Raw genomic sequence first — 21,254 nt, 5'->3', positions numbered from 1 at the left:
GCACTGTGAGTTCAGCTTTTAAGGTCTGAACAACCTTTGCTGTGGGTTTTCTTTCTTTTGTGGGTCAGGCAGGTGCACCTTTAGCAAGTGCTGGCACAGTAGCAATTTTAATTTACATCATAATCTGCAGTAGTTTGCGGATTTCAAATGTGTTCTCGCTGTGGATATAAATAAAATGAATTAAACTTTGGTTGTTTATAGTAATGACTGCATATGGGAGATAACAGTAGTTTCTCAGGGTCTTTGCTGGTGAATTTTTGTGTATTGCCAAATTCTGGACCAAAGTGGCTTAAACAAAAGCAGTATTTTTAAGAAATATTTTGGGGGGTGGCTTGATGCTAAAGGAGAATGAGCTTCTTGTCTCAATGTTGTTGCTGCTCCTCCTCTGTACCCATAGACAGATCCTACCCCCTAGGGCTTTTCTCCCTCTTCAAGCCGGAATCATGGGATGGATGTGAAGGATTAGAAAGGTCTGAACTCTCCTATAGTGACTTGTGCCCACTCTTGGATCCCAGGATCCTTTAGAAGGATGTGTGATACCTGAACAGTCAATCAAGACCTTAAGCAGTTATTATGGGACTGATAAATCAGAGATTGGGTTGGGACACTGCAGACAGATGCTTGGAGATCCTGATTTTGCTAAGTAATGTAGGGAATCGCTCAGTCTGTGTGCTCTGGCCAATAGTGTTTCCATTTCTAAGCAGTTTCAAGTTGTGAAACTGCTCTCCTCCCACATGGATTTTCTTTTATTGCTTACTGAAGTAAGGAATATGTTAAGATATATTTGAAACTTCTTCTATATGCTTATCTGGATCTCTTGCTTTCCTTCTCCTCCTGGGAATGGAACTTTCTTCTAGTTAACTCTGGGTGCTGCTACTTCTTTATGATTTGTGACTATTCTTTTAAATGCAAATAGTAAAAACACAGCATCATGTTTCCTGGATTTTCAGGCTTATATACACATAAAAAAAGATGCAGAATGAGCTCATGTGGAAGACTGAAATATGACTCATTTAAATAGTTACTGAATTTCATAATGTTGTACTATGTAGGAGCACAAATTTCAAATTCAAGTATCGTTTGAACATTCTCATGATTGCTCTTGCTATACAAATTCCTTGAATTACTGGGTTTGAAGGCTGTAAAAGTTTTTTTAAGGCTCGATTTCAAAATAGTAGCTCACATAAGTGTAACAGTTTATGTAAGTTAACAAATCAAACAGACCCCAACCTTTAACTGTGATAATACTTCAGCAACAGTGAACTCAATCTGTGGAAGGGGGACTGTCATGTGCAAAACCAAATATTAAAGAGCACATTATAAATAATGTAGCACTAAAAAATGCTTTTGTTTGTTTTATTCCCTTCCCTGTGCAGGTCAGATACTCCGCTGATCTACAAAGCTGTGCCGAGCTGGTTTGTCAGGGTGGAGCACATGGTGGAGAAGCTGCTGGAGAATAATGCCCAGTGCTACTGGTAATGTCTCCTGCATAAATCTGTTTTATTCCTTTTCCTGGAGTTGGGGGTGTAGGGGAATATCTCTCTTGAGAGAAGAACATAGGCAGCTTAATGCTGTGTATACATTGTGCCAAATTAAACTAATTTTTAGACAAGTTGGGGTTTTTTTCATCTAGTTATTACAGAAAAGGTTGATTACTTCATCATAGGTGCATTTGAAGAAAAACCCACACCCACCCTCCCCCCAAACACCTGCAAAAAGCTCAACCCAGCTGCCCTAATTGTAAGTAAACTTGGTCACGCAGGTTTAAATAAAAGCATTCTGCTAATGGCAAAAATTAAATTTTTACGTGTATATAGGGAATGTGAAAAGTACTTGTGTGAAACTTGGGTAGAAAACAGCAGATGAGTTTTAGATAACTTAAATGCATTATTAAGTGCAATAAAAGGGAACTGTTCATGCTGGTGGCCTTTTAGGGAGTCAGTCCTGGGTTTGTGGTATGTTAGTAATAAAAGCACCTTATCTTCTGCACCTTCATCAGCTGTGTTTTTATTTCCCTTCCTCTCATCAATCACTTGTGCCTGGGAGGCTGAGACCTCCCAGTAAGTGGGGAAAACTTGGAGATTACAACCTCATTCAGTCTTTCCATATGAGGACTGTAGGGAGAGCTGGGATCCCACCCCTCTTCCTGCACCTCTTGTCAGCAGCTCAGATGATGTTAAAGAAGGTGACTCAGCCTTCAGTGAGCAATTACAGCTTGTGCTGCCTTTTTTCATGGACAGTAGCTGGCAATTAAATTCTCCATGAGCAGCTTTTGCATAACTGCTTACATGGTACAGGCACTGTAAATACTGGGATCTGTGGGAAAAGTCAGTGATCCATAACAGAGCCTGCCCAGAAATGCTGCAGCTTGGCTTTGCCAAGCAGCACATGCCCAGTCTGGCTGTGTCAGGAGAGTTTAGAGATTAGTAAGTGTTGCTTTCTGTTTTCCATAGCAGAACATACTGTGATCCTCCTTTGGGGGAAAAATAAGCTGGAGAGGGGGTGAAAGTGTTTGTTCTTAGCTTTAATTAGCTTTCTCAAGATGCTTTCACTGTTGGGATGACAGTAGACCTGCATACTTAATTTTCACATGAACAGGAGAAAAAAATGTAATGATCCTATTAAGGAAATGCTTGAATGGATGGGATGGATTTTATTTTCCAGAAGCAGAGCTTCAAGAAGAAGCTGCTAAGTGACCTCTGTTCATCCAGGAGACACTAATTAGTAAGAATTACTGATCAGTTTGAACCCTGCCTGCACATCTTTGGGGTTTCAGTGGTGCTTTTTGTGGGGATACAAGTGAAAGCAAATTTTGGAGCTGCCGTGGCAAAGATTGGGTGAGAAGAGCAGGCAGTGACATCATTTGGCGATAATCAAAATGCTTGGAATTAAAGGAACCATTTCTCCTTCAGGCAGTTCCTGAGTCTAAACACAATTCCATAACTGAACATAAAGATGATTCCTCAAGACTCTTCTTAAAACCATGTGGTCTTAGAGATTGTGAGAAGCTTTTTGTTGGGAATATGGCTGCAAGTAGAGATGTATTCTCACAGACTTATTAATAAATAATATGGATTTTCAGTATGTGATTTCATAGTAATTTGAATACTGGGTAATCTTTGTTACTTAAAGTTGGCTTTCAAAATCCAGCTTTTTAAAAGAATAAGGGAGTGTTCTTGAGGTTTTCTTTCTGTGTTCTCCATTGATGGCAGTTCTGTTTGGCATTGAGACTGCTGGCCTTCTGCAGTATTCATTTATTTAAATTTTGGGAACTCCATCCTTCCCAAAACCTACTTTTTCTGCTTTTGAAGAGACTTGATCTCTGAAAGTGTCACAGGAATAATATGTAGCTTTTTAAAAATTTATTTTTGGACTCTCTGGGGCTTCAGCATGTCCTGAAAATGAGAAAATTGGGGATAAATGCTTTTCAGACTATATTAACCTTTACAAAATGGGTTTGACTGCATTGCTTTTTTTATTCCTGTAAATGACTGATAGGTATATTGTCCCTTAAGAATAGCTGCCCTCTCGATAGATATCCTTTCTGATGAAATAGATTAAACGTACTTGGACAAAGTGTGCAACCTGATTGCATTTCTAATTAGTTTTTTAGTGAATTACCCAACTTACAAGGCCACAGTCATTCAAAATTTATTAAAACCAGTAACTCTATTTTCATTTTTCAAAATGAATTTAACTATCACTTCCAGCAATGGTTCCATGAGTAATGTGCCAGCATTTTTGTAAAACCAGAAGCCAAAAAACCCTCTCTACTCTGTCCCATCCTTATTTCAGTCAGACTGGGAATTAACTTGTGTTGGATGTTGATGAAAATGCAAAACCGGAACAGCATTTAGGGGGCTGTGGTTCAGCCTTTAATTCAAGTTCCCTTACTGAATGTTCTTTACTGTGTAACTGAGATTATTTAAAAGAAAATTTAAATTCAAAAGGTTATCTTCTGTTTGGCATTCAGGCACCCACTACTGCTATAATTTGAGATGAAGAGGGGCAGTTTTGGCTGCTGTAAAATCCAGGCCTGTCAGACCTTGGCTTTCTATCCTCTTGATGAGGAGAGTTGGATGCAGCACCAAGGTGCCGTCTGGATTTCATGTTGTCACCATCATTTTCTTGAAGGATTTGTTGAAAGAGCATTTTCTATGTACCCACAGACTAAACCAGGCCACCTTAGATTATAATTACAATGTAGGACTAGTTCCTGTCACCAGTGTTCAAAGTTGGTATAAGCTGAAAATTTAGAAGTTGCTGTAACAAATAAATCAGTACAATTTATAATGAGGATTCCAAGCTATTGTAGCTCATCCTTCTGGCAGTGGATGTAATATTTCTTTTCTTGCAGACTGATAGAAAAGACTCTGTAGTTTGTATTTAAATATTGGCTTTGAAATGTTTTTTTTTTCTTTCTTTCAAACCTTTCTAACTTAAAGTTCTCCTTCAGTAACTCTTGAAACATTTACCTCTAACTGTTGCCAAGTTTCTAATGTTAAAGACATTGTGCAGTTCTGACATTGTTTGCATAAGATGTGCAGCACTTGGTGTAGTGGAAAAACGAGCATCAGTGGAAGGAAAGCAGTGATGGAAGACAGGGACTTCAAAGAAGCCAAACCTTTTGTTCTGGCATCTTCTCACCATTGAAGAATTCAGATGTTGTAATAAAGAGCTTGATGTATGGTTGAAGGTATTATTTTCCTGACTTCATCACTTAAGCTGTTAGTTCTTGCTGGAAATGCCACCCACAACACATTTGCTGTGAGTGAAGTTAAAGTGTGAGTTTTGCAAACACTCCCTGCAGCTCCTGTGTGAGCTCAGATGTCTTCTGTGTCAGTCGAGCACATCAATCTTTGGAGAAGCTTTTGATCCTGGTCATTTTCATCTTTGACCACAAAACTGTTTCCCACCTGTGGAAAGGTGAGATGTGATCAGGAATGATGCCTGTTTGTGTCAGAAACCCTGAGGCTGTGCAGGGGATGGGCTGTGGATCCCATCTGCAATAGAAAGCAAATGTTATTTTACTAACCTTGTCATTTTTGCTCAGATGAGGAATCTGAGTCTGTAGCAGGGCAACAGAATTTTAAATCATAACAGAACTGTAGAGCAGTGGCAAAAACCCAGTGAGTCCTTTTTCCTCCTTCTGCTGTTTATTTTTTCTAGGAAGTCTCATAGGACATTTTCTTTCTTAGTTTGTTAATATTAATACATTTCATCTGAACAGTTTCAAATGCATGGTGTGTGTAGATTTTTTTCATTTTTTTCTTTTCTTTAGTATCACCATGCAGTTGTAACTCTTCTTTTTGAGTCATCAGTCACACTTTTCTTGCTGGGGAATCGTGAATACAAATGAGATCCTCCCTCTAGTAACAATTGTGATATGTACAGCAACGTGGAGTCACTAGATGGCAACATTTCCCGAGGAAAAATCCAAGTTAGTGGCATTGCCTACAGCAGGAGGTGAAAAAAATTGCTGCGGGGCTAGCCTTGTGTTTGTCTAATTTAGAGAAGGTTTTATTACTGTCTGTTACCAGACATGGTTGAGGATTAGAAGTGAATTTGGAGGCTTGTTCACTGGGTTTTGATGGCTTATGTTCTGCTGCACCTTAATTTTGCTGTTTCCTCTTTGAGCCTCTTGTGCAGAGATTGCTGATGATGCCATGAATGCAGAGGTACCTTTTCAGTTCCACTGAAGGGTCACTGAAAGCTTATTTTTTGCTTCAAGGCAAAGCTTAGGAAATAAACATCCCAAATGTCAGTTCACTAAGCAACTCCAGCGCTGTTTTCTTGGGCAGCTGATAAATCTGTGACGTGAGCAGTGTGTTGAATGTCTGCCGCTGTCACGGGAATGCAAATGTATTTATATATGTGGATTGAAATGGATCCTGAATGTGGATTGAGATGGATCCTGAGTGCTGATGCCCTACAAAAGTACTTTGTGACAGTAAATGTTAGAATATTCCCAAGGAAATTGTGTGGAGAGAAGTGGAAGCTTCACTTCTCCCTGGCTTCGGGCTGCAGGGATTGTTGATAAGATAAGGAATGTTAACAGCAATTAGCAGGGTGCCTGGGTCCTACAAGGGAGATAGAGCAGGGTTTTTAGTGGGAGCGTGTGCCAGAACCGGAGGTCAGGGCTGCGCTGCCGTGTCCGGGTGACGGGGATGCGTCTGCAGCAGCATTGCAGTCACACCACAACGTGGTGGTTGCCATGGGAACCAGGAGAAAAGAGGGAAGAGAAACATTGGGAGATCAAAATGATTGAAAGCCCCTGTTCATTTAGCCCCTGTAAGCTGCACATTAACAGAAAATGCAGCGGTGGAGATAGCCCAGGCTTGTGTGGGTTGTGTGGGGTTGCACCATTCCAGCAGCTTTCCCAGGCTGAGGAGCAGAGGCTGCTGCAGTGGAAATTCTGCCTGGCACACACTGACCTTTCCTCCCTTCCCCTCTCCTCCCTCCTGCCTCTCCCCATGTTTAATTAGGTCCATGATATAGATTGGCGCTAATTAAAGTGTCAAAAGGGCATGAATAGTTGCTTATTTTATCTCCTTGAATTAAAAACCATTAAAAATCAATTTGAGGGCATGTTGAAGGAGGCTTGTTATTAGAGTAAATTAACATAATGGAATTTAAGCCTTTGTCTTCTAAGGGTTGGTTAATGTTTAAAAAAGAAAGCCAAATTCTACACCTAAAATAAACCCCCCAGTTGGTATGCTAGGAATTTAAATAAATCTGTACATATTCCGTTAGATGACAGAGAATAACTACTTCATCACATTTGGTGTTGCTGGTAACAACTCAGCTGTCTTCTGGAAGAGTAACTTTCTCTTTTCCAGACTTAAAACTGATTCCTGATTTCAGGTGGCACTTAAAAAGTTACCAGCTTGCCAAAGGACAGGACAGATCTGGGACCATCCTCTCAGAACCAAAGCTGTATTAAGAGTTCTTTATCTGGTATTAGGTTCCCTACATCACACTACTCAAGGTAGTGTTTTGTCTATCAGCTTTATAGTCTTAACTCCTTTAATTAGCAATCATGAAGTAAATCATACCCAATACATAAAGGTGCTGTGGTTTTGCAGAGAATATTGTGAATAAAGTTAACTGGTGAGAAGAACGATGAAGAGTGAGAAAGGATTAGTCTGTCTTTATGCAGTATCTTAAACAGCTTTTAATGATGATAAAACACGAGGCTTGTGCAGGGGCAGTGTTTTATTTTGCCAGTGCTGTTTGTGTTTACAGAAAAGAGGGATGGTGCTGCTTTGAGACAGTTCCTGCACCCTGTGACTGGGGCACAGTGAGGCAGCTCAGAGCACATCTGAGCTCTCAGATGGAATAATAAGCCGAGTTCACTATTTGCAATTGTGTTATGAGCACAAGAAATATGCTTCAAAATATATATACAGAAAAGGAACAGATGTTTTAATCCTTTTAATAAGTTTTCTTCTGGATTATGTAATCATTTAGAATATTTTTTTATTTGCATCCTGTACATTTTTCCTCTGGAGACAAGTCAGAAAGCAAATTTATTTATTTTAATTGATGCTGTTCCTTGAGTATTTATTGGTGCTGGGCTCAGCCCATGGTAGCTCACTGTCAGCAGACCCAGTCCTGCTCTGGGATTGAAGGTGGTCACTAATTGCTATTTTCAAATCCATGCCCACATTGCTCGTGTGACTTGGGTGCTGAGTGGTGCACAGACTTAGAAGGCAAAGTAGATGGTTCCTGTTGTAATAAGTTAATAAATGTTGTTAAAAGGCTGGGTTTTGCTGTGCTCTTCATGGGGTTTTTTGGCTTGTCAAATGGAATTTTTATTTTAGACACTAAGAAAATGAGTAGCTACCAAGAAAGGATGTGGGAGTTGACTGTGCAGAGGACTTAGCAATGCATGAATTTAGCAAAACCCCACATCTGCTTCAGAAATAGGAACAGTCAGTCAAAAATGGACACAGAAATTTGCAGCAAATGAATAATTTTTATTATGTCTAACTTGTATGATAGAGTTTTGATGTTGGGAAAGTAAGATAGACATGAGCATTCAAACAGGTTGGAGCTGATGTACTTTGATTCAACATCTTCCCAATATATGATTTGGCAAAGCAATATTTATTCCTTTGTGTTATGAAGTTCAGTTCCCTGAGCTTTCCAGCTGCTGCAGTGTCTGCATCCTGAAGTTTATTTAGTGCCCTGTTCTGGGTGCCAAGAGGAGAAATTGCAATTGTCCCACACTGTTCCACACCCATGAATCAAGAGCTCCCTGACCTGCTGAGACAGCAGTCTCCTTAACCTTGCTAAGTGTCAGAGAAAGAAGTATGAAATCCTATCTGTGTCATTTTGCAGAGAAATTTGAAGGTCAAACACATTGTAGGCCAGTTGGGAAATAAAAAAATCCTGTTTCTCACAGCTCAGTTTGAGGAGCTGCAGCACGATGGCTTCAGGAGAGATGTGGCTGCTTTTGATTTTGCAGCCCCATGGAACTGTTGGGAGCTGGGGCTTGATCTTTTCTGAGATGTGAAGGTGTCCAGTGCCAGTCCGGGGGGCTCTGAATGGGTAGAACTGGGCACCTTCTGGTCACACCCAACTGCAAACTCAGTGGTCATTCAGCAGGAACCTGAGATTTGTGCTTTCAAGCTGGAGGGGGCTCATGATGGATGTGAGATTAAACATGAAAAACACTGCATTGGCATATTGGGAGAGGGTTTTTCATTTATCTTCCAGCTGCTTTGTGTAGATGGAAAAGTAAAAAAATGGTTCCTCAACTAATGTATGCCTGTGGCAAGATGGTGTCTTAATGAAAATTTAACAGGTGAGCTATACCAAGAAAATATCTAAGAGTAGGATTAAAAGAAACTAAAAAACCTCTATAAGAACACTAACCTGGAACTGCTGTAAATAAAGGTCAGGTGTTAGTAACAGCACCATTGAGGATGCTCTTTTTTCACAGCCTAGTCAAATATTTAAGTAGAAGGTACCTCTGATTTTATTTTTTCCCCTTACAATATGTAGGTAAGTGTTAAACTGAGATATCTGGAGCTAATCGAGTGAGAATAAGTAGAAGAAATGGGCTCCAGACTTGAAGGACTGTGCCTGGCATGGCTGTTCCTGCTCTAGATCCCTTTTCCAGCTTGATCCCAGCTGGAGGCTGTGTCTGCCCTTGGGCAGCACCCATGGGCAGCATCTCTGCAGTGGCAAAACCCAACTGCTTTAAGTAACACTTCCTTTGAGTGATGGGCTCAGAATGTGTGTGAGACACAAACTCTTTCTATTTGATTTGATGGCTGTGTCAGTGTTATTCCTGTGTTGTCCCTCTACAGAGCCATAGATCATTGTTGCAAATGTGGCTCGTAGGAGATGAAGTGGTTTGTGTTTTATGTTCCACTGAAAACTGGCAGCAGGGTCAGACAATTTTACCAGAAGAGGTAAATTACATGCTTTCATAGCTCAGAGAGAGAGATCACACCACATACATTTTTGTGGTTAATGTCCACTTTGGGGATAAAATTAATTTTTCATGTGTGTTTTGAGGAGGCAGAGTTGAAACTCTTAGCATTTTAATGTCATTGGGGGATTGTCTCAGCCTCTAGCTATGTTAAATGGGACTAATAATTTCAGCTAATCAGTGTCTAACAACTTCTGAAAAATGGAAACTAGTTTAGGAGTGATGTAAAGAGAAGTTTTCCACATTAGTGGAATGTTGGGCAAATGCTAATGAACTTTGTACAGTTTCCACTTGTGTTTGGAGAGAGGGTCTCCTAAGGTCACCACAGAAAGTTAATAGTAACGAGTCCCACGCTGAACCAAATTGGGAAAGCCTGTATACATTTCTAAATTTCAAAGCAGGGCTACAGATGTCATGTGAAACATGAGTCACTGAGTTTGTTTAAAATTTTTTTATATTAGATTTTTGTTCAAGAAGTGTTACAGGAGAGAGAACTTTGCAGCTGAAAGTAACTCCAGAAATAGCGAGGGAAGCTGTGGAACTTGAGGCTGATATTTGGTGAGGCTTTTAAGGGTAGTTTTTATCCACTTGAGACAACATTGGCATCACGAAGCCTTTAGATCTCCACATGGCTTCATCATGGGTAAAACTTTTAAAAGCCAGTAGCTTTCCTTTTCATCAATAGTTTGCTTTTTTTTTTTTTGTTCACACTTATTTCATAAACCTCCTGCTGCTGGGCCAAATCCTACCTCAATGTGTCATGTGAGTCCATTCTTTTAATTTTTCCTGTAAAGGAACCTTTCATCTTTGTTACTCTTGGGACTGATCTGTGATTAAAAATCTTCAAAAAGAAATACTTGACAAGAGGACCAAGAGCTTCAGACAGAAAGATGGAAGAGACCCTCTGTGCTTTGTAGCTTGGCTGCTCCCCCTTTAGAAACTGTGGCTCTCCTAATCCAGCTCAGACTTTGGGAAGGGCCTTTTTAGTTAGACTGGAAAAACAAACCCAGCAAAACTTGCCATGGTTTGCTCAGTAACTGTTCCAGAGCTCCTTTATTGTTGTGAGCTGCTCATTCACAGCTTCTGTGTTTCTGACAGTGTCTTGAGGTTGCTCTTTCTGTGAGTTTCATTTGAGTTTGGTCTTTTTAAATGCACCTTTAGGCAAGAAGGGAGCATATTGTTGACCATAAAACCCATTGCTTTTCTTCATCTGCACATAATCATTGGATAAATAGTTAATTGTTTACATCCTGAGAGAAAACTAATGGTTCTAATCAAACCACCAGGCCACTTAGCACAACCAGGAACATTGCAGGGCATTGGGTTCTGGCGTTAACCTTTGAGCTCTAAGACACTTTCACGCAATGAAAACTTGTCTTTAACATCCCTCAGTGCCCATTAGTGCTCAAAATGAGGTTTTAGCAAGCATTGATAGGGTTCTGTGGTTGGGGGCATGTTTTGTTTCTTAACTGGGTAATTCAAAGTGAGATGATCAACAGCTTGGAAAGGATTTTTTGTATGATCTATCAACCTGAGTAATGTGCATGTACCTGGATGCCCACACATAATCCAAAGTGCCTTTTCATGCTATTGCTCCAGGCTTTTCACTCTTGGGAATATCATTCAACACCAAAATCAGTGGCTGTTCCGTTTTCTGTATGTAATTTAAGCAGTTGTGTTGTGATCACCCTTAGCCATAATCCTCCACTGTTGGACTGTCCTGAGGACTTTGGCCATTGTTTCAGCCCTAATGAATCTATTTTATGTTGCATATGTTTTCCTGAGTTACTTTATAGTAAAATAAGCATGGTGTTGTTCACTTCTGTAGCTTACTGGGGATCAGAAGGCACCGTTGTGTTTTTTGGCAGCACCTCCACAGGCCTTGCAGCAGCCAGTGCTGTAACACTGCTTTAAGTCATATCAATGCTGAAATGAACTTTTTTGATGGATGAAATCGAATATGTAATCAATTCTTACCAGCTTGCTTTTAAGTGGAACATAGTGCCGTATTAATCCTTTTGTTATTTTTGGCACAGGGTTCCAGATTTCGTGAGGGAGAAGCGCTTTGGGAACTGGCTGAAGGATGCCCGGGACTGGGCCATCTCTCGGAACCGCTACTGGGGGACCCCCATCCCTCTGTGGGTCAGCGAGGATTTGGAAGAGGTGAGTGAGGAAATGAAAGGTCCCATTGCCAGAAAAGCCTTTCTGTACTTGTTTGCTTATTTTGGTGTATCTTTGGCTGCTGCAGTCTGAAGTTCTATTAACATGTTTTAGCAGCATATCTGTATAACCCATCTGTATGTGTATAATAGGTGACGGATCTGTGCATATTTATGGGTGTATTTATGTGCCTGTACAGGTTTGCTTCGCCTTTGCTTGAGAACTGCAGGCAAATTTTCTTGGTTTTTACATTAAAATTAATCTTGCTTTTCCCAGAAGAGTTTGAAGTGATGGCAAATCTAAAGAAAATAATAAATGCAGTGAGAAAATGGCAAGGAGGGGATTTTTCTTTTTTTTTTTTTTTTTTTGCTAACTCCTTTAAGTCTCCTTTTGAAATTCTGGTGGTTGGTTACTTCAAGCCAAATGAGTTGCTGAAGGCATAAAAGCAAGTCCACCACAGCAGAACAGTGAAGATACATATTTGTAGTGCCACAAATGTGAATGTAGCAGACTGTAAAAATATGAATCTAGTGGAATGATGAAAATGCATAATGGGAGTGCTAGAAATGAGCTTTGTCAAGTTGTAAGGTACCCTGCATTGGTAGCACGATGCAGAGGGCATGAGTGCACACACAATTTTGATGGTTTTAAAGCTCTTTCTGAAGGCAGGATGGGTTAGGGGTTTTTTGTGTGTTGTTTTCCTTGTTATTTCTATCTATTATTTGTGTTGGGTTAGTTCCATTAGACACATGTGAAAAGCCTTCCTCATGCTGGAGGTAGAAAATGGTAATCAGGGTCAGGATGTCCACGGAAGGTAAATACTGGTGGCAGCATCCCAAACCTTTATTTTTATCTCTCTTGATTTGAAAAAGTTTTAATCTTCATTTTAGACCTGAAAGACCTGGAGTAGGAAAACATCTGCTAGAGAAGTATTTTATGATCTTAAACTTGCTATTGCTTAGATGTGCACCATAAAGCATTTTTTATTTCCTTTTCACTGGGAATCTTGGGAGATAGAGGGAGGGAGATACTCCTGCAATTAGGATCTAAGTATCTAAGAAAGCCTTGGCATTGGATTCTATTTATGCTGAGAGTGTGTTTGTAAATTACTGACAAACCAAGTGCTTCTGTCTCTCATATAACAGAGTTTAGTTTGAAGACTGACAATTTATACACACTTTTTTCACATTCATCCAACATTTCTAAGCCCCTTTTTTGATATAACAATTTTTTTTTTAGGTAATAAAAAGGCTTTCAGTTTTGTGCCTGGGTATTTCATTCTACAGCTGAAAAGGATTGTGTAAAGGTTTCATTACTTCCACTTCCTGCCTCTAATAATATTGCATTTTCAGTCCAGTCTCCCCATATCTGTATTCCTGTGTGTACAGATTTTTTTTTTGCTTTTCTAGGTTTGATTTGTTAGTTTTTAATAACAAAATGATGTCTAACTTGGAAGATTGACCTTTCCTTTGAAAAGAGTTGCAAATACTCCTCAGGGCTCGGTGTTCTGAATAATGATGGAAATACCAACAGGTCTATTATTTCTATCCATAGATGTTACACATTTCTGTTTGCTCCAGTCTGAATATTGTGCTTTAACAGCTGAGTACAGCTTCTGAACCAAGCTAAATTTCAAGTTAGGTTTTTTTTTTTTTTAAATATTCACTCTCTTTTTTATGCTTGTGAGATATGGCTTGAAAAACAAATACCACTGGAACTGATGTGGAACTTAAAGCTTAGGTGACATCTGCTCTCCCAGTAATGATATTCCCTCAGAATTCCCTGTTTTACTGCAGCCTGGTGCCGTGTGGGATTGCAGAGCAGCCTCTTCATGTCTTGCTCTCAGAAGAACACTTTGTTGCACACGATTATGCTTTGCATATTAAAACCTGGAGAAGTAATAACAATTCCTTATTTAATATACAGCGAGGTGAATTAATTGGTATTAAAGTGAATTTTATTACAAATCAATAACTGGTTTCGCAGAGTTTTATTTTAGTTTTCTTTTAGCATAATTATCAGGTAGAGACACATAATGGAAGTTAAGTTTTGAAGCTTGTGTTTATTGCCATATTTTTGCAGACAGTTTATCATTTTAAGCTTTCAAATTCCAGTGATTTCCTCAGTGGAGGAACACATCTCATTTGGATTAGATAATAAAATTTTTAATATAACACCCAAGTTGGTAAAGCAGACATGGGCTCATTTTATAGGACTTGCATACAAATTCCAGAGTTCACTATTCAGTGATGTTGTGGAAGTTCTCTGATTGTTTCCTGGCTTGTCACTCATGGTAACCCTGCCCTAGGCTGGCTGCCCTCAGTCTTGCCCAGCAGAATGAGAGGGCTCTGGCTCTGCTCTCCTGAGGGTGAGGGAACCTCTCCAGGTGCATTTTTGGGCTGCTTTGAGGCTGCATTAGGCCACTTCTGGCCGACTGTTGCAGTCATTTCTTCTCTATTTAATATTCATGAGATGCTTTCTGGAAATCCCAGAATGTCTTGCTGACACACTATGCGGGCTTCTTCCTTTCTATGGGCACTCCTTACTCCTCAGTTGAGGTACTGAACAGAGCTGAAATGGCAAACCCACAAAAACAAGCATTTTTATTTAGGAGGGACTGCAGGGCTCTGCCACAGGAACATCGAGTTCCACAAATGCTGCTGGGGGTGGCTTTCTCTTCCTACTGATGTGGTTAATCCTGGATCTAATGTTCATTTTGTTAGCAGGGGTTAGCTTTGACCTCTGGTTTCACGTTGGGTCTTGGAGGTGCTGAAACAGGGTTGAGCAGCCCCCAGTCCCCGTCTGTTTGTTGCAGTCTTTGCTGCTGTGCAGTGTTGGTAGAGCTGGTTTTGTAGCTGATGTGAACCATAACATGGAAGAGGAGCTAATGCCTGGTAGGGAGAGGGCCCAGGCTGTGAGAGCAGCCATGGCTCCCGAAGGGATGCTCCAGAGCAGAAGCTTTAATTGGAGAGCACAAGCCTGTGTGTTCCTTGCAGAAACGAGTGGGTGCGGCCTAATGAGGGATGGAATTTGATTAGCATCTGTTTGCTGCATTCTCCCCTTGCCTTTCAGTATCTAATGAGCTCCCCTTGGGACAGAGGGGCTCCTTCCTTCTGCCTCGGATAGAGGCAGTCTTATTCAGTGGGGGGAGATCTGTGTTCCTCTGAGGGTTGGTGGATTTTTCATGTGAACTTTGGTTTATTTCTTCAGTGAGTGATTTCTGGGTGCAGTTCTGCATCAATATTCAGGATTTTACTTCAGCATTGAAGTACTTGTTCAAAAAGCACCAAGTAATGAGCAGCTTTTCTCCCAGAGCTTAGTGTCAAAGTGTATTCAGATATAAAGGTTAGTGAAGGTAAAGTAATTGGTGTATCCAAGGGCATTTTTTACCCATTTCTCTATTAATACCTTTTCTTCCTCCAGCAGTGCTGAACTAAGCACCTGCTGCTGCTCACTTGAGCCTGTGTGTTTGCTTATGGGGCCACACGAATGAAGAATAGATCTCAGTTAAAAATAGTTTGTTGATGAAGATGTATTTTTACCTGGGATCAATCTCCCAGTGTAGTTTGTGTGGATTCTGCAGGCTGTTGTACCTGGCTGGTGGAATCATTGTCCTGCCTCACTTCCTTTCAGAAAAAAAGACAGATAAGTAATGAAAATTTGCATTTCCAAAGTACTTTAACAGTAGAAAATGGTGATTAGTAGTGCAGATCAGCACTTGAATGAGACTGGGAAAATCATGTCTTAAAACCCAAATCAGACTGAGTTTCTGTCTTCTCTGTAATTCATGACAGTTTTTTGGAGTTAAATGCACCAAAACTTTTTAGTTAGTCACAATTTCCATGTGTATACATATGCATATGTTTAAGACTAGCTATAGGAATTGAGCACTGCTCTGATTTTTTGTATCTTGAGAGCAACTTAGAAAGTTATTTCATATGAAAAATGTCTGGCCTATTTACAGCTTCGTTGTGGTGCTACATTTAACTCCTTCCCTGTCAGATCTGTCAAACCCTGGGGTTTTTCCATGGCACTTCTAAATGGGGCTGATGGCATGTGGGACAGCATCTCCAAAATCCAGGCCTGTACTGCAGCTTGTGGCTCGTGAGTCCTGGCAGATGAGAGAGGCCACAGGGCTGTGGGAGGGCTCAACTTGACTAAAAACTAAAGCAAAGAAAGCTTTGCTTTTCTGCTTCTCTCATAGAGTTTTTCAGAATCATTGTTTCATGATGTCAGTGCAAGTCTGGTGTGGAAACTTGCATTTTTCTTAAAAGTTTGATGCAACAAAGCCAAGAAAATTCTTTCTTAGCAACCTCTTTGGTAGCTGTGACACTTTCTTCACTTTAAATTAAAAGCCTTTAATATGTACAATTTAGTGTACCTGGGATGGAACACTTATGGATAATGAGCTGCTTACTTTAGGGGAGGAGCCTGGGATCTGAAACTCCTATTTGTATAAAAGTCAGTCATTGAATTTTCAGGGGTTGTTGGTTGTGGCTTGTTTGAAGAAGCCCCCCTGCCCCCAAAATCCCACAGATTTTGGTAACCTGCCAAGATGCTGCTGCTTCCAAGTCTCCAGTTCTTGTAACACGAGTTGTATTAAATCAGGGCAGTGGTCTCTAACATCATTTAGTGCTGTGTTAGATATAGGAAGGAGATCCTTGCACAAAATTTTTATTGTTTTTTCAGCTCTGTCAGCTACTACTGGAGATTCTGACTGACCTATAGGTCTTCTGTCTGATGTTAGAAAAAAATTGCTACTGTGTGCAAATAACTGGCTAAATTTCCTGAATTTCTTAAACAGGTGGTTTGTGTTGGTTCAGTGGCAGAACTGGAAGAGCTGTCTGGAGTGAAAGTCACAGATCTCCATCGAGAAAGGTGGGTCAGCGACCATTCACTGGGTATTACAAATAGATGAGCAGACATAAAAAAAAATTGGGTTTTTTTCCCGAACAGATTTAGAGAAAATAGAAAAGTCATAACAGGACTTGTGATTAAGACATATAAATTCCATTTTTTTTCTGTCTTGAACACTGTTAATATAAAAATTACAGAGATTGCGCAAATGAAATGCTGAGCTTTTTGAAGAGTCATTAAAACAAAAGCCAAAACCGCTGTCATCCTCATCTACCAGCATAACATGAACCTCTCCTAACTGTTGGTTTTGTGTGGGGTTCCTGGGTGGTTTTGTCCCCACAGCATTGACCAGCTGAGCATCCCGTCGCGCTGTGGGAAGGGCTCCCTGCGCCGCGTGCCCGAGGTGTTTGACTGCTGGTTTGAGAGTGGCAGCATGCCCTATGCCCAGGTGCACTACCCCTTTGAGAACAAGAGGGAGCTCGAGGATGCTTTCCCTGCTGACTTCATCGCTGAGGGCATCGACCAGACACGAGGATGGTAATTTTCTGCCACTTTGTTATGTGAGGTTATTGCCCTGTGTCTAACATTGCAATGCTTAAATATACTTTCATAATTGATATATTTATTTAACAGCGTTTTATAATAGTTAATGCATTTATTTCAGTACTTCTATATCTTTAATGCTATGCAGGTAAGTGTATAATTAGTTTTTTAAACTAAAACACGAGGTAGTCTAAAGCTTGGTGACAAAAAAGTTGTTGTAGGAGTACAGTGTTAGCAAGAAATCTTCCCAGCTCTTGTGGAAAACATCATTAGGTAACAGGGCACATCTTTGGCCTGGTACGGAATAATCAGCTGAATTATCACAGAAGTGGAGTTACCTTCTAGAGACAGAGCTGCAACTGAGTCAGCTGAAATGGAAGGCAGTGTTTTGAGGATTTCAAGCCAATGTATAGCCTGGTAATTTTTATCCCAAGACTAAATCTGAATTTTGGGTTTATAGGAGTGCAGAAAAAAATTAAGTCAGACATTATGTTGTTAACAATTTACAGCTTACAAAAAAAATTTTCACATTTCTTAGCTGTAAACTTCATCTGCTTCTTTCAGTCTGGATAAATACTTTTCCATCATTGGTGAAAATTTTTCTCTGATTTTCTGTGGTTAATGTTCTCATACATACTTGTATGTCTACATACAGTTGTAGTTTTAGCATTGCAGAGTATTTAGTCCATGTTTGAAGTTTGAGGTTGACTGTGAAAAGGGACAGATTAAGATGAATTCTTGTGTTTTCTGGATTAGTGAGTTTCACTGTGTCCAAGCAGAACTTTTCCATCCAGTAACTTGAGGTATTAGAGCTAAATGAATTCCTCTGGAATACAGCTGGCAATTCCCTTTGCCCACTCCTCTACTCCCCCAACAAACCAAGAAACCAGAGCAGGCAGGATGCCAAATACAACTAAATTTATGATTGCAGTGAAATGTCTTCACTATTCAACCCCTTAATTGTGTTGCAAAAAATTATCTACTACCTCAGTATACAATCAGATACTGCTGGGTAGCAAAAGGAGGATAAAAACTTAATTTTTCCTCTTTAATATCTGGAAAAAAATTAGAAAATAGTGCTTTTTTTTTTTCTTTTTTAATGGAAGAACTCAGGATAAAGACATTTGGTGTGAGCCCTCAGACTTGTGTGCCCTAGTCAGGGTGCAAGAGGAGACTTCCCTTTTGCAGTCTGGGGTAGATTCCTTTTTGCTCTTAACATCACTATAAGAGTTCCTGGGAGTCTTACCCAGAGCCAGGTGTGTTTCACCTGTCTGTGGTGGGAAATCAAAACAGCTGCCTCAATTCCTGCTGCTCCCACCTTTCCCAGGTGCTCCTGGCTGTTGATGAGCCAGGGCTTTGCTAGCAGCAAATGTTGTGTGATTTGGAGTAGAGCACTTCTGATTTGTGAGAGACAGAAAGAGTCAAGGTGTGAGGTCTAAGAGAACAACAAGCAGGTGAGTTCTGAAGTGTTGAGAGCACAGGATGTGATTTGTATTTGGCACATCCTGTATGAAGTGTGAAGATTGAGAATGGGGATTGGTTTTGTGTCAGGTCAGAGACTGCAGCTGCTGTGAAGTGAGGACTGGGAGGTGGGGAAAGGCTCACAAGGTGGAGGTCTGGTGGCTTCTGGTTCACTCCACGGAGGAGAAAAAATCAAGAGAGAAAAGGGGAAAATTAATGTAACAAAAGTGATTGTCCCGGAAAGAGGTATTTTTGATGACTTTCTGCATGGAGAGAGAACCAGCTGAATTATATTTGTTAAAGCCACAGGACAAAACCTTAGAGTAGCTGGGTTGCAAGACTGGCAGTCCAGGCAGAGTGGTGGGAAAGGCTCTGTCTCTGTAGAGGGAAATGCAGCAAGATTTGTGGTCGTGGTCAGAATGTGGTGGCCCACAGGGAATTCACAGCTGGAGGGTTTTGGTATGAACCACAGGATCATGAATTTACCCACAGCTGTTCAAGAAAAAAGGGAGAAAAGATCCCCTCCCTGTTTTCTCCTAAGTGGAAAGTAGAGCAAAGGAGTAAACTTCTGTCCCTGTTATGGCTTTTTTACTGTTGTTTGACTGCCAGCTGTTTATCTGCAAGGACATACCTAGAAACAGACTGAGATTTGGTGAACAGAAGGTAAAGCAGCAGAGAAATTGAGGAAGTTTCCAGGAACCAAGTGTGTCTGTGGACAAGATATTTCTAAAATAAGGTGCAGAAAGACATTCCTTTAAAATATTCAGAGTGAATGAGGTGAGTTTTAAAAGCACAACCTGAGGAAGAATCAGAAGAGTTCCATCAGAATATGTGGATCACAGGTTCTCGGAGCCAGTCTTGTAGCTGTTATCAGCTGAGGCACCTCATGCTGAGGCTCTTTGGGTTTGACAATTTGAACATAAAATCTGTGATGTATCCTTGGATGCATTTTTTCAGTGCCCACAGTCTGCCTGTACAATTTTTATAATACAGGAATTAGGAAACATTTTTCAATATTCCCTAAAGAATACTGAAATCTCTCCTAGTTGGTTCTGCTTTGTGCTTTTTACCTGCAAATTTGGGTCCTCTAGTATGAGAATTTGTGACCAGTTTGCAGAAAGTCCTGGGAGTTTGTCAACTTTTTAGTAAGTACTAAGGAAGAACTGCTGTGTTTGTAATGAACTACCAGCCCTGTAGGCTTGAGGTGTCACTCATCTGAGTAAATACTCAGATATTTGTGTTTAGGGGTTTTCTTAAGGACGTTAAAGATCGAAACAGGGATTTTGAGTGCAAAAGTTTGTGTGCAGGTGGAGGAGTATTGGTTAAAATTCATGAAATTAGACTGTAGTTTAATAAAGAGAATTTGTATCCTACAGTGTGAGTTGAGGTGATTTTGAGAGTTAAGGGCCTGTCTGAGATAAGCATCAGAGTTGTCATGGAAGTCACTGAATAAATGCACGCAGCAACCTCTGCAGAGGACCCTCAAGTGTCAGAATAATGCTTTTGCAATTATAGGCTGCTTTCTGATAAAAACAACTTTGGAACATACAGATGGATTTTTTTTTTCTTTTCTTTCCCCCTCTGGAGTGTTTCTCCACTAAATCTTCATGCAAGTATGTAGTTCTGAGACATAACCTCCTGTGCCTTGTTACAGCTTTTTTATAATCACCTTCTCCTTGAAGGTTGCTAAGTAGTTGTCAGTGTGATGCCTGCTTTGAACCAGGAGAGCTGTGGCCACCCTCCAGTCACCTTCTTAAAAGTAATTACCAACAGTGCAGTTCCAGCAGCTCACACATCCCTCCTTTGGTGATGGCTTTGGCTCCCGAGTGTGAAATTATCACATCATCCTGCACTTCCACTTAATTTCCCAGATATAATCATGTATCAGCCTTGTGAACAACAGGTGCCTGTGCTTGCTCCAGCACTGATTTCCAAAGTGTCTCAGTTTATAGAGTGGTTGTAACACATCAAATAGAATGGGGAGGGAAACTGCTGCTGCCCTTTGTTGTGGGAACATTCTCTTATTTCCTAGTGTGGCTGATTTAAGCAGGTACCCACAACCTCCTGATCAAACCTTTGGCTGGACTGGAAGGAGGCTCCTCCCCTTTTTGATAACTTGCTTTTATACTTTTATACTGTGTTCCATTGCCTGTCAGGCTGAAGAATACACAATTAACACACACAAGTGTGCTGGTCCTGTGTGCCATGTTTGATCCTGACCTATCCCCTGCTCACAGGTTTGCAGTGAGCAAGTAGGAAACTTGTTCAGGGGCAGAATTCCCTTTTTTGTACTAAAGAGGAAAAATGCTGCAATTTTCTTCCTCATGATCTTCCTAATGCTTCCTATTAGAATTTTTCTGCCTTCCTAGACTAGTAGATCCCAGCTGAGCAAACAGCCTGATAATGCTACAAATAGGAAGATCTACTTTCAATAAGCTCCTCTTCTGACTTTTTGCCACATAAATGTTCCCCACACTTAAAATTTATCTTTGCTGGAGGAGAGCACCATAATGAAACATTAATTTTTTAATGAAGACATGCAGGCTTTAGCTTGGTGTATTTATAAAGTCACATTTATGTTGTCTCTTGTTTCAGGTTCTACACTTTGCTGGTGCTGTCCACTGCTCTTTTTGGGAGGCCTGCTTTCAAGAATGTCATTGTGAATGGCCTCGTCCTTGCCAGGTTGGTGTCAATCAGCTCCTTCCTGAGCAGGTTTTTAGTCAAAGAATGTTTCAGATAAGTCCTGCAAGTTCTAAATGGAATGTGAAATGGACTTTGCAGCTGTTAAGAC

At 40.5% G+C, this 21,254-nt stretch overlaps 1 protein-coding gene across 1 annotated transcript in view; it reads left to right on the top strand.

Moving 5' to 3' along the window:
* The window catches only part of IARS1 (isoleucyl-tRNA synthetase 1), an 89,204-nt gene that overhangs the window by 34,739 nt on the left and 33,211 nt on the right, over positions 1 to 21,254 (top strand). The window contains exons 14-18 of the mRNA XM_082289076.1: positions 1,377 to 1,475; positions 11,479 to 11,605; positions 16,407 to 16,480; positions 16,802 to 16,996; positions 21,059 to 21,145. Coding sequence (XP_082145202.1) covers positions 1,377 to 1,475; positions 11,479 to 11,605; positions 16,407 to 16,480; positions 16,802 to 16,996; positions 21,059 to 21,145 — 582 coding nt within the window. The remainder of the gene's footprint in view (positions 1 to 1,376; positions 1,476 to 11,478; positions 11,606 to 16,406; positions 16,481 to 16,801; positions 16,997 to 21,058; positions 21,146 to 21,254) is intronic.

Source organism: Coloeus monedula (genome assembly GCF_965178545.1).
Source record: "Coloeus monedula genome assembly, chromosome: 11".
In the NCBI taxonomy this organism is placed as follows: domain Eukaryota; kingdom Metazoa; phylum Chordata; class Aves; order Passeriformes; family Corvidae; genus Coloeus; species Coloeus monedula.
The sequence above is the reverse complement of the archived record's forward strand: the minus strand, read 5'-3'. Positions and strand labels throughout refer to the sequence as shown.